This window comes from Calidris pugnax, unplaced genomic scaffold (genome assembly GCF_001431845.1).
Source record: "Calidris pugnax isolate Ruff unplaced genomic scaffold, ASM143184v1 scaffold273, whole genome shotgun sequence".
Taxonomy (NCBI): domain Eukaryota; kingdom Metazoa; phylum Chordata; class Aves; order Charadriiformes; family Scolopacidae; genus Calidris; species Calidris pugnax.
The window spans coordinates 2,587,495-2,601,345 of NW_015094508.1; the positions used below are offsets into that span (position 1 = coordinate 2,587,495).

Here is a 13,851-nt window from a genome sequence, read left to right on the forward strand (position 1 = left end):
GCATTTTTTAAAATACACTCTTAATTATGGGCATTGATTACATGACGTGTTCTAAAGTTGGCAGTCACTTGGAAACATTTATAAATTTTAAACCGCAAATGATGAAATATATTACTTTTTCTTTATATCTCTATGATAGGACTTTATCCAACTGGACATACGAATTTGACAAATGGGCTCCTTCTGTGGTGAAGATATCTTACAAGGTTTGATTTGCTTATCATATGATTATAGAGTTGAAGGAATGAGAATAGACCCAGATTTTCCTCTGCTTCTGCATGTATTTCTAAACTATTTGCTTGTGAAGTTTTGTCATTTGTATCAAGTACCGAGCAGTTAGAGTTCATCACACTTAAAAGACTAAAGTAAACTGTCATTACTTTCTGTTAGTGAAATGCAGAATAAAATTGTTAATTATCACATTGCAAGGCTTCTGAGGAGAGTAATGCAAATGATAATTACTTCACATTTTATATGCAGCAGAATACTTCGCTGTTTGGCTACTGTAGTACTGGTACAGCCAAGCAATTTGTAAGGAGACGAGTCCTTTAGCTACATCTTTCCTGTGCCCCATAAATAGAGCTTTACAGTCTATCAACAGTTTAGGGAAAGCACCTTGGATGTTGTCTACCTTGACTTCAGCTTTTGACACAATCTCCCACAACATCCTCATAGGTAAGCTTAGAAAGTGTGGATTAGAAGAATGGACAGTAGGTGGATTGAAAACGGGCTGAAAAACAGAGCTCAGAGGGTTGTTATTAGGGGCACAGAATCTAGTTGGAGGTCTGTAACAAGTGGGGTTCCCCAGGGGTCAGTACTGGGTCCAGTCCTCTTCAATATATCCATCAATGAACCGGATGAAGGGATGGAATGTACCCTCAGCAAGTTTGCTGATGATACAAAACTGGGAGGGGTGGCTGATACACCAGAAGGCTGTGCTGCCATCCAGCGAGACCCGGACAGGCTGGAGAGTTGGGCAGAAAGAAACCGAATGAGATTTAACAAGGGCAAGTGTAGGGTGCTGCACCTGGGGAGAAATAACCCCATGCACCAGTACAGGTTGGGAGCTGACTTGCTGTGGAGCACCTCTGAGGAGAAAGACCTAGGAGTCCTGGTGGGCAACAGGATGACCATGAGCCAACAATGTGCCCTTGTGGCCAAGAAGTCCATTGGCAACCTGGGGTACATCAAGAAGAGTGTGACCAGAGTGTGATCCTGCCCCTCTACTCTGCCCTGGTGAGACCCCATCTGGAGCACTGTGTCCAGTTCTGGGCTCCCCAGTTCAAGAAGGACAGGCAGCTGCTGGAGAGGGTACAGTAGACAGCTACAAAGATGATTAGGGGCCTGGGCATCTCTCTTATGAGGAGAGGCTGAGGGACTTGGGTCTTTTTAGGCTAGAGAAGAGAAGACTGAGAGGGGATCTGATCAATGCTTATAAATACTTAACGGGAGGGTGTCAAGAGGATGGGCCCAGTCTTTTTACAGTGGTGCCCAGTAATAGGACAAGAGGAAATGGGCACAAACTTGAATGTAAGAAGTTCTGTCTCAACATGAGGAGGAACTTCTTTACTTTGAGGGTTGCAGAGCACTGGAATAGGCTGCCCAGAGGGGTGGTGGACTGTCCTTCTCTGGAGACATTCAAAACCCGCCTGGGCAAGTTTCTGTGCAACCTGCTCTAGGTGGACCTGCTTTGGCAGAGGGGTTGGACTAGATGATCTCCAGAGGTGCCTTCCAACCCCATGTAATTCTGTTATTGTTTGAAAAGTTGTAACATCTGGTTTTGGATGATAAGTAGTATAAAATTACAAATCTATTTTTTCTTCAGGGTTATCATTCTTATCCTTAATATACTACAAAATGCAAAGATGCTTATAAAATACTACTCTGAACTGGTTTCAAAGAGGCCCTTGAATATGAGTTGAAAGAGAGTTTCACTCTTTTTTCTGGTTACTCCCCTCTCAGAGATGCTTGTATTTTATTACATTATATTAAGTGCATTTTTTAAAATACACTCTTAATTATGGGCATTGATTACATGACGTGTTCTAAAGTTGGCAGTCACTTGGAAACATTTATAAATTTTAAACCGCAAATGATGAAATATATTACTTTTTCTTTATATCTCTATGATAGGACTTTATCCAACTGGACATACGAATTTGACAAATGGGCTCCTTCTGTGGTGAAGATATCTTACAAGGTTTGATTTGCTTATCATATGATTATAGAGTTGAAGGAATGAGAATAGACCCAGATTTTCCTCTGCTTCTGCATGTATTTCTAAACTATTTGCTTGTGAAGTTTTGTCATTTGTATCAAGTACCGAGCAGTTAGAGTTCATCACACTTAAAAGACTAAAGTAAACTGTCATTACTTTCTGTTAGTGAAATGCAGAATAAAATTGTTAATTATCACATTGCAAGGCTTCTGAGGAGAGTAATGCAAATGATAATTACTTCACATTTTATATGCAGCAGAATACTTCGCTGTTTGGCTACTGTAGTACTGGTACAGCCAAGCAATTTGTAAGGAGACGAGTCCTTTAGCTACATCTTTCCTGTGCCCCATAAATAGAGCTTTACAGTCTATCAACAGTTTAGGGAAAGCACCTTGAAGAACTCTGGAAGGCATCAATATATTGTTTGCAGTACTGTAGGCTTACAGTTTCTGTATCTGCTAATTAATATAAATGATATATTTTTTTCATCAGAAGAAAGTAATTACTTCTCTCTCTCTTTTAGGGTACACCTGCAATGCGCCGCTCACTCGTTCCTCAGCTTCGAAGTGGAAAATTTAATGTTCTTTTGACTACTTATGAGTACATAATAAAGGACAAACACATCCTTGCTAAGGTAATATGACTGTCATCTTTTAACCACAAGACCTTTAAGACACCTTCAAATGGTGCATAGCACAAAACATATTTGTTTTATAGGGAGGTCCTGAGTTGATTTTCTGTCCTTCAGTAAAAGTTAAACCTTTCATTTACTTTCCTGTTACTCTTTTTTTATTGAACTTCTCAGTCATAGCTCTTCTCCCTCTTCTCCCTGTAGACACCAGCATTTTGCTCAATGCAGCCAGAAGACTATTCCTTAATACAGTTCTTTCAGTACTGTATATCTGCCTGCCCTTGGAAAAACATGACAGTTCTCCCCTCTGCACAGTGGCATTTAGCCTAATCTGCAGTCGTGACTTTAACTTTTTTTCCATTGTTTCTGACCTGAAGCTCATTCTTACTAGAGACTTTCCAGCTATGCGGGCACTTTTTCACAAATGACTGAATAGTTAACTGTATCTTGAATTTGGTATCCAGACTCTTTATTATATGTGACCCAGTTCTCAAAGGCTCACTAACTGTCAACAGACATGCCTCAAATGTAATGAATTAATTTGGAAGCTACTGTACTGTATGTGCCCTTGTTGCCAAGAGGGCCAATGGAATCCTGGGCTGCATAGGAAAGAGCGTGGCCAGTAGGTTGAGGGAGGTCATTCTCCCTCTCTACTCTGCACTGGTGAGGCCACAACTGGAATACTGTGTCCAGTTCTGGGCTCCCCGGTTCAAGAGGGACAGGGAACTACTGGAGATAGTCCAGTGTAGGGCAACAAAGATGATTAAGGGATTGGAGCACCTCCCTTATGAGGAAAGGCTCAAGGAGCTGGGGCTCTTTAGCTTGAACAAGCGAAGACTGAGGGGAGACCTTATTTATGTTTATAAGTATCTAAAGGGTGGGTTGAAGGATGTTGGGGCCAGACTCTTTTCAGTGGTTTTCAGCGACAGGACAAGGGGCAAAGGGCTCAAGCTGGAACATAGAAAGTTCCATTCAAATATGAGAAAAAACTTCTTTAGGGTGAGGGTGACGGAGCACTGGAACAGGCTGCCCAGGGAGGTCATGGGGTCCCCTTCTCTGGAGATCTTCGAGACCCGCCTGGATGCAGTCCTAAGTAATGTGCTCTGGGCAATCCTGCTTTAGCAGGGGAGTTGGACCAGATGATCTCTAGAGGTCCCTTCCAATTCTGACAATTCCGTGATTCCGTGATTTCATGTACATACAAAGCAGACTAAGGAGGTATCTAGCCATATCAAGAAACCATACGGTCTTACTGTCCCTTTGTTGTTCATTTTCACTTTATTTCTCTTACATACTACATATTTAAATTATTCATATTTCCTCTCTGATACAAAGGCAGTGAATTTTCTTGGCATAATTCTGCACACTTGAGAACAGTTTGAGACTGTGGAGTTTTCCTTCCCCTCTAGTTTTTGCCCACCCTTCCTAAAAGATAGGAAGGACAGCACTATGCCATCCAACCTGTCCTAGGAAATGGAATTAGTTAGCAACTGTGAAAGTACAAACCAAGGCTTTCCTAGTCATATGGTCAGTATGGCAGATGTGTTGACTGCCCACCAGGTGCTAACAGAGAGCTTGAGCAACTTTCTTTCAGCATCTGCTGTGACTGCATTTAAGCTTTCACATTAAGAAATAGAAACTGAGGTGAGATAATTGTAATTATGCTGCCTCTTTCTTGAATAAAAACATAGGATTAGCTGAAACAAAACAAAATTCAGTGTGGCTCTTGGTTGTGAGTATTGTTATTTTTGTCTGAAAATGGTTTTGTCTCCTCTCAAGGTTCTTGTTGCAGATAGCTTTATTTGAAGTTTATGTGGTCTGTTCCTTTCCCTGTGAAATGTATTCTGGCCTTGAAGAGAAAGAGCCAGCCATCCTAATCTCTTTCCCAGAAATGAGAGGAATCTGCTGTTTGTTGTAATTCTAGTCAGAATTCAGCATCAGATTCAGCATACCTAGTGTTTGTTTCTATTTTTGCTGCTTGCAAGGACACTGGTACTTGGATAATGTTTGATTAGGCTTTCCTTGTAAACGAGAATGATGTCTTGGGTTTGAAATATTTTTGTTCTACACCTGTTGGGAGGAATTTGACTAACAGTGACCTGCTTTAACTTGCCAACTTTTCTTCCTTTTCTTGCAGATTCGATGGAAATACATGATAGTAGATGAAGGCCATCGAATGAAGAACCATCACTGCAAGCTGACTCAGGTCTTGAATACTCACTATGTGGCCCCTAGGCGAATACTGTTGACTGGGACTCCATTGCAGAACAAATTGCCTGAACTTTGGGCTCTTCTCAACTTCCTCCTCCCAACCATTTTCAAGAGCTGTAGCACCTTTGAACAGTGGTTCAACGCTCCATTTGCCATGACTGGAGAAAGGGTACTGTGGCAGTTTGTTGTTTGGTTTTTTTTAAAAAAAACATCAGAAACAAACCACTAATGAAAAGAGAAAGGAGTTTATTCAGATTGACTTGTCTTTGAACTCTCTCTGGTACTCTAGGGAATTGGTGTAACTAAAAGCCACCTTTCTTATAATGCTAGAAAATTTTAGTATGAGTGTCTTTTTTGACTCAGAGTCAGTTTGGTTGTAACATGCAAGTAATTATTGCGCCTACTTAACCTTTCATGTGAGAGAATACATTATCTAATATACTGAGTTGCCATGTAGTGACTTTTATAAACTTCTGTAGGTTGACTTAAATGAGGAAGAAACTATTCTGATCATCCGTCGTCTCCATAAAGTGCTCCGACCCTTCTTGCTGAGAAGATTGAAGAAAGAGGTTGAGTCTCAACTTCCAGAAAAGGTTGGCAATGAGAGGAGTTGTGGAAGGGGTTTTATACTTTTTTAAAGCATTATGTAGTATTCATTTTTGAGATTTATTGTACAGAAGAGGTCTTCTTTAGCATCTGTTCTTTCTGTGGTTGGTTGGTTTATAACTCTGCAAAGAAAGCTGGCCACTGAAGAATCTCTGAAACCTGAATTTTCTGCATTCTCAGAATTCCTCACCAGTCTTACAACTTTAATTCTTTTTGTACTCATCTGTATAAGACATGCAACTTATTTCCACAATACCTGGTTTCACGTTGTGAGTCAGCCATACACTGAGGATTAGACTTTGCCTTGTTCCATCCTTCCTGCACTAGTTAGAACCTTAGCTAGTTCACTGAGATTAAGGATGACTGGACTTCATAAAGCAGGCAGATTTTGCTCCTATATTCCAGGAGTCTTGAGAAGTGTCTTGTAGAAATTACACAAGGGTTTTTTAATTCAGAACATAAAATTCTCTTCTGATTTGAAAGATCATTGTTTTTATTTCTGGGCAACTTACTTTGCCCCACCCTGTCCTCTGCAGTCCCACATCACTTTTCTCATTCACTGTTCCCAGAATAACAGCAGCAACTGAGTTAGTAAATTTTAAGGTGTAGTTGGGAAAATCTGGTGCTAAGGTCATCTGTGTTAAAACCATACCAAAATGAACTTTTTGTGAGTTGTGTTACGGGCTGACTAACACTGGCTGAATGATAAAAAGACCTTAGTGCCAGTAGTCAAAGGAAAGGCTTTTCAAAAATTCCTTTCTTATCTTTATAGTGTTGTGAATGCTATTGCTGTTGTGACTTTCTGTTCCTTCACATGTCAGATTCTCAGTATCCTCAGAAGCATTTGAGAGTGAAGTGAAGCATACTTATATTTAAAAATATTGCTGAGATCTTTATTCAAATTTCTGCCAGTTAGAGCCACTGTATTTGATAAATTCATTAATAAGCATTAGAGGAGGAGGATTTAGAAGTTGCATACACAGTGGTATACAGAGGACCATCTTTCTTTTTATTTCCATTATTTTGTTTACAAAAAAAGTAATTACTCTAACCATGAGGACTGAGCTTGTTGACCAAAGCCTGTGTAACAGTTTCATTTGCTCTTATAAATCTTTTAAGTCTTTAAAAAAATACATTTTTTTAAAACTGTTAAAATTACAGAATGAACAAAAAATATGTTTTGCAATTCTGCAGTTACAGTTTTAGAATCCAACTGTCTCGTAGTTGTGACTCTTTGCAGATAGTCTTTAGAGATCTTGTTGCTGTGCTTGAAGTTGGATTGTTGCTCACTGAAATCATATGTGATACTAAGATATGGATAAAAAATTAGTAGGTGTATGGTTTGTGTTTTAGGATGACAAGAACTTGCAGTTCTGTTCTACTAACATTAGTCCGTGTGTTTATGGTTGGCATTTTTTTTTTAAACTAGGTGGAATATGTGATCAAATGCGATATGTCAGCTCTTCAGAAGATCCTGTATCGTCACATGCAAGCCAAGGGAATCCTTCTCACAGATGGTTCTGAAAAAGACAAGAAGGTACAAATGAAGACTAAACCACATGGAAGCAATGTGTTATGATGAAAATGTTAACAATATGATTTCTGTTTTCTAAAATTAGTATGTAGGCTGTTACTGCAGATATCTGTTATGGGAAAAGAAATCCTTGTCAGACGTGCTTTTGTTTTACAAGACTGCAGCTCATGCGCTCTGTTCACAAGGAAAAGATACCACTTGTATTCACTTTAGTTACACTGCCTTTCTGCAATCAGGCAGTGTTTGAAAAACCACAGCATTTCCCCTGGCCGAGTTTAATCCAATAATGTACCTTCCACTTTTTCCACTTTGTGGATTACTTCCAGGTCTTCCCTATTTGTTATGGAGCATCCTATGATAGATTAATTTATACAGAAAGACAGCTGCACAGTAGCTTCTGGAGTTTTACTGTTTGGGGGTTTTTTTGTGTGGTTTTTTTTTTTTTAATTAATGATAATAAAAGTTCTGGTTGGGGTAGAAGTATATTATGCCTAATAATAATAATTATATATACTAACAATTCTGTATTAGTATTTAATATTTAAAATATATTTCAAAAACTTCATTAATAGGATAAGAAATTCAGTTAACCATTTGATTTGCATTGTTTGTACCCACAGGGAAAAGGCGGAGCAAAAACTCTTATGAACACTATCATGCAATTGAGAAAGATATGCAATCACCCATACATGTTTCAGCACATTGAGGTAAGACTGACAGGTTGAGAGTAGCTTTTATCAGATGGCTAATACAATGAAAAACTGCTGTTGAAGCTTGTATGTGTGGAAGGGACATCTCTGTCCACATCATTTGTGCTGAAAAGACACATTCGAAAAACATGGTCGTTATGGTCACTTATTTTATAAACATGTTAAAGGAGAAGCCACTGCTTGAGCATTCACACAGCATTCAAGGAGTTGCACACACACCACCAGAGTCTTTAATTGCTAAGACCAGAGTCCCTGCCATCTCCATACTTGCCCTTCACGTGCTCTTCACGCACTGTTCAAGCATCATTCAGTCCAATGATGATTTTAGGTCTGGGGTCTTTTAACATCTTTTTGGATTCGTTCTGTGTCCAGGCAGGCCATTGACTGCTCTTATCTTGTTGATTTGCAGTCTCTGCTTACAGTTCTAGCCTTCTTATCTTCTGGTTTACGTGTCCTGTGTACCCGCACTCCCTGGCAGAACATGGGGAACTGAAAAGTCCCAGACTTAGGGAAAACACTACTAAAACATCAGTGTGTTGTCAATATTTTCCTCATACTAAAAGACTAAACACCGCACTGTATCAGCTGCTAGGAAAATCACTAAGAAAATTAACTCTGTTGCAGCTAAAGGCTTTAGCGAATCTAGCTACTCACGCTAAGTAAAGCTAGGCAAACAGCAGAACCACATGCTGACAGAACTGACTTCTGCAAACCATGAATTTTAAATAATAGTAACACAGGAAAACATTAAGCAAATCAGTGTTGCTAAAAGGTGGATTCCGAGAGTATGAACTCGAACCCCAATTTCATTGATGTAAGAATGCATAATTTTGGGTTACTGTGCAGTTTTTAATAATCTGTTTATTGCTTATAACTCTGCAGGAGTCCTTCGCTGAACATTTAGGCTACTCAAATGGTGTCATCAACGGGTAACTTTTTTAGTTTTTCCTCCTGCTCATAATGTTGTATTGGAACTAATGTATCACATTCTTTTTCTTGAAGGTGCATGCTAACAAACTCAAGCAGTTTATAGAAAGGCAGAGGAGCCACAGGGCACATATCTAAAGCAAAAGATAACAGTACTATTAGTGTTATATGAGCTTTTTATGACCTGTCATCTCTTTCAGAAGGACAGGCAGAGGAGATTGTAGATGTATTTATGAATAACTTCTGTAGCATTTGAAATTCATTGGAATGACTCTTTTAGAGAGGTATCAGTGAGGATTTTCTTCTCTTTCTTGTTACTTTTGTCTTCTGCTTTTCCCTCTTTACCATCTTTATTCCAAAATTAAAATAGTATTTATTCCGTTCTTTGACATGAAATAGATTTAAATTTTGTTCTTGGCACTTCTCTGTGCAGCTGACTAGAAATGGATGCTTTCTAAAGGAAAGGTGTGTATCTTCCATCTGACCAGCTTCCTGTTCAGGTGTTAATTACATTTCTTGTTTTTGCTTAACTAGTATAGCAGACTACTTGTCTCCTAAACATCTTAGTCTTTTGCTGATTACATATGTGTGCATATCAGAAGACCATGAATCTTGTGGACTTAAGTATACCGTTGCTAATGATAAATTGTATTTTGAGAGTACAGGCTCAAGGTTAGAAAAAAGTTACATGAAACTTGCTTCTCTGAAGCATATCAATGTGATGCTGATTTATACATCCTGTTTACTTTTACTGATTTTTCTCAGTTACCTAGCACTGAATTTCAGTGCTAAGAGTCTGTTTTGCAATTCATAGCATAGAAGACAGAAGAGCAGCTAATCAAAGCCACTAAACATTGTTCATGAATACAAAGATTATATGGCTAAAGAGTATATTCTCAAACTCTACCCACTACCCCTGTATATTAGTTCAGTTTGGAATATTTCACTGTCATGTGCATAGTAGTTGAGTGGAAAGTTGTGCCTGCTGAGAACAACTTACAGCTGCAGTAAATGCCAGTTGAAAGCAAAACTAGCAGGTGAATGTCTTAACCAATAAAATGCTTATGTAGCTGAGAAATAATGTTTGTTTTCATAAATAATGAAACAGAATTAAGTTTCATAAAGGAAGGTATTCTGTGTGGCTGAAACTCCATACAGTTTTTGTAAGTGAAGAAAAATACGTTCCAAATAGGAATTCACATGGGTGTTTATTTTAACCAACATGAACAGTTTTAAAGAGAGAAAGTGCTATTAGTCTTGTTTATCTTAAGTAAATTAATCTCTCTTATACACTGACATGATGATGACTAAAAACTTTTCTAAATGAGGGCTATTCTAGCATTTAATGTGCTTTTTCTCTTCAACAGAGCTGAACTTTATCGGGCCTCAGGGAAGTTTGAGCTACTCGATCGTATTCTGCCAAAGTTACGAGCTACTAACCATCGTGTACTTCTTTTCTGTCAAATGACATCACTCATGACCATTATGGAAGACTACTTTGCCTTTAGAAACTTTCTTTACCTGCGTCTTGATGGTAAGCTAAACGAAAGTTGCCTGAAAATACTCTGATGATGGGAGATGATAATGCAAGTGGAATTAATTAATTTGTACCTGTTTAAAGTTCAACTGCTGTTCTTCACAGGTTAGCTGAGTTTCAGTGACAGGTAAACCTGTATATAGTACCTGTATAGTACCTGTAGTTTTCTTCCTAAATTTCACAGGAAGGTCAGTAGCCTCAATTACTTCATGTGTAGATATATTTTATTACCTTTGAATGAAAAGATGGTTTAGAAACATAGTGGAATTATACTGAAAGGGAAATAACTAAAAATAGCATATCCCATCTGAGGCTTAAACCCGTTTGAAAGAAGTTTCCATTTTGGCCGTCTTCCTTGCTAATGATCTCTGCCTCATATTGGCCTTCTTAAACTCATTAAGTAAAAATAATGAATATTTATCTCACACATTATAGTATTACATAGGATCAGCAGCATTTATCAGAGTATCTTTTTAATAGAAAGCAGTGACTTATGAAAAATACAAAGAATAGTGTTATTAAAATGAGAATTTTACGTCCTTTTGAATATTCTTTTCACACTGTTTTAAGCTGGCTCTTTGCTTCACACTTTAATTGGACGAAAAAGTCATGCTGGGAAGTATTCTCATCCTATGCAAATATTACGGAACATAAACTTGAAACACTGTTATCCTCAATTGTAAAACAGGGTAATGAAACTGAGGCGTAGATGAGCTCTGTCACTGTGCCACAGGATGTCTTGGTCAAAACTGGATGAAGAACATAATACCACTCTGAAAAAACCCTCCTTGTACCTCTGGCATGCAAGTCTTTTAATGCTTCCACTTAAGAAAGATTAATTATATTACATTTAAAACATTTTAAATTACCTTACACCATGTATTTTAAAGTTAATTCTTTTTCATGCCAGAATGTCTAAGGCAATACGCAGTATGATAAATACAGTTCCTTGTTTTCTTTAAAATTTTGCTGGTGATTCATTAGTGAGATGAACCCTTTTTTATTCTTTTCGAGTTTTGTGATGACAGATGCCTTTTATGCTGGAATGTAACATATATATATATGTATATAGATTCTATCCAGCTGTCTTCTGACATAGAATGTTTTCAATCCAAGTCATGCGCTTCTTAAGGGAATGCATTTCTGTGGGCCAGCAGTTTGCTGTGTGATTGTACTGGGTCTGGTGGGGCTGAAGTTCCTCCTGGCAGCCCGTGTAGTGCTGTGCTTTGCATTTGTGGCTGGGCAGTATTGATAACACAGCGATTATAGCGCTCCAGTGTTTTGGCTGCTGCTGCGTGGTGTTTGTACAGTGTCAAGGCTTTCTCTGAAAGCCACCCCTCCAGCCTCAAGGCCAGTAGTTTTGGGGGTGTGCCAGGACACAGCCTGGACAGGCAACCCAAACTGACCAAAGGGATGTGCTCAGCAATAAAAGCTGAGGGGAAGGAAGACGATGCAGGGAGATTCCATGTCACAGCAGTCACTATGGGGTGCTGAGGCTCTGCTTTCCAGGAAGTGGCTGGACATCTGCCTGCTCATGGGAAGTAGTAAATAAATTCCTTTTCGCTTTGCTTGCACACACAGCTATTGCTTTTCTTACTAAACAGTCTTTATCTCAGCCCAGGAGCTTTTCCATCTTATTTTCTTCCTCTGTACTGTTGAGGAGGGGGGGGTGAGAGAAGTGTGGGAGGGTGGGCATCTGGCAGCCAGCTGCCATCCCAGTAATGTCATCTTCTGTACATACATCAATATCTGAATAAAAATAGCAGACTTTGTTTGGCTTTCAGTTACAGACAGAAGTGTAAACAAGGGCGGGCAAACGGTGAACCAGGTTAAGGTGATCCATCTAGAATGTTGCTGAAGTACATGAAATTCATCCAGTCGCCTGAGTACACAGGGCTTGGTTTTTACTTAGAACTTTGTGTTTTCACCATGATTGAATTCCTTGCCTGCTCTCCCTCAGCCATTGTACGCCATCACCCTCAAGACAGGACATTTTAAGAATTTTCAATCCCTTCATGTTAATTATGGCTCTGAAGGCCAACACCAACATTTTGATAAATCTCTCTGGAAGTCACTTATAAAAATACTTAGATGCTGTTGTGGCCAGAAGGCACTAATGAAAACTGGAACTCTCTCCTGTTTCTATATATAACTTCAGTTGAAATTTATGTCAGTCATAAAACAGTGTAACAATGTTAGCCAATATTTTAAAGTCCACTTTGTTGAAAGGAATACTTAAAAGAGATATTTTGAAGTCTGTACCTTAGATGCGATAGGCAATTGACCAAAACATTTGTGGCCAGTGTTTATTCTGTTTATGGAAAATGTGGCAGAGATGGCAAAGAGCAAGTGAGCTAAAATTTCCCTTCTATGTGTACCTTTAGCAACTGACATTGTGTTTATATTATTTCAGTTCACATCTTTGTTATAGGGTGGGTTTTGTTTTTATTTCTTTTCAGGCACAACAAAATCAGAGGATCGAGCTGCTCTGCTGAAGAAGTTCAATGAACCTGGGTCACAATACTTTATCTTCTTGCTGAGTACAAGGGCTGGAGGACTAGGCTTAAATCTCCAGGCTGCTGACACTGTTATAATCTTTGATAGTGACTGGAATCCTCACCAGGTTAGTTTTATTTACTTATCTGCATGAAATGTGCAGAGAAATCATAATGTTTTTTCAGGTTTCTTGTTTAAGTTGGGGGTATAGCCTGGGGTGAAAGGAATAGATTCAGCTAAGTCAAAAAATGCTGCTTTGAGAGGAATTAGTGAGGCACACTGCTACAATCAGGAAGTGTTTTGGTTTGAATCAATGAAGTAATTCTGCATCTGTGTATGTGTTTTATCTGAATCTCAAGGAATACTCAGAGCCAGGGGTCTTATAGACCTGCTTCATTTGTATAACTGTACTCATTCTTTAACCCTTAGGACATTAACATATATCACCCCATTTTGAGTCTTTGTTAGGCAGGTTGCAATATTTTAGTAACGGCTGTGCATCTCAGGAAATTAGCACTTAAATGGTGTATTTCCAGAAGTAAAAACTTCTGTTTCCTCGCTTTACCATTTTCCTGTGCTTCTGAGAATGATCATGTAGGCAAATTTATATTGTAGCTTCAGCTTCCCTGTTAATGCAAACTTCAAATACACCTTTAGGTTGCAGCAGCTGCATTGTATGTAATGCTTGGGAAGGGAATTGTAGAAGGAAGGAGCTAACAGTGGTAGTAATAGCACAAATGGTGCAAAAGTCATTGCCTGTTTTCGTTTTCTACACATTAAGAAACTTTTGTGTTATGAGGTAGCACAAAACTGATAGCATTCATTATCTGACTATACTGAAGTAGAAACACATCGTTTGTAGGAGTTATGGATTTCTCTTTTCCCCAAAGAAAACAGATAAGATTTTTGAATTAATAGAAGAAATTCTTGACTTGTGACCTGCAGGTGTACTTTTTACTTCCACCATTTTTAAGTGTGGTC

At 38.7% G+C, this 13,851-nt stretch overlaps 1 protein-coding gene across 4 annotated transcripts in view; it reads left to right on the forward strand.

Annotated features, from left to right (window-relative positions):
- SMARCA2 (SWI/SNF related, matrix associated, actin dependent regulator of chromatin, subfamily a, member 2) overlaps positions 1 to 13,851 on the forward strand; it is a 109,129-nt gene that overhangs the window by 49,612 nt on the left and 45,666 nt on the right. For 3 of the 4 annotated variants that reach the window (XM_014964952.1, XM_014964953.1, XM_014964951.1), the window contains 9 exons: positions 140 to 206; positions 2,742 to 2,852; positions 4,987 to 5,229; positions 5,540 to 5,653; positions 7,096 to 7,203; positions 7,821 to 7,907; positions 8,793 to 8,839; positions 10,205 to 10,371; positions 12,834 to 12,997. In XM_014964952.1, coding sequence (XP_014820438.1) covers positions 140 to 206; positions 2,742 to 2,852; positions 4,987 to 5,229; positions 5,540 to 5,653; positions 7,096 to 7,203; positions 7,821 to 7,907; positions 8,793 to 8,839; positions 10,205 to 10,371; positions 12,834 to 12,997 — 1,108 coding nt within the window. Of the gene's footprint in view, positions 1 to 139; positions 207 to 2,139; positions 2,201 to 2,741; positions 2,853 to 4,986; positions 5,230 to 5,539; positions 5,654 to 7,095; positions 7,204 to 7,820; positions 7,908 to 8,792; positions 8,840 to 10,204; positions 10,372 to 12,833; positions 12,998 to 13,851 lie in introns of those variants that run through there. The other variant, XM_014964954.1, reaches the window with a different exon arrangement.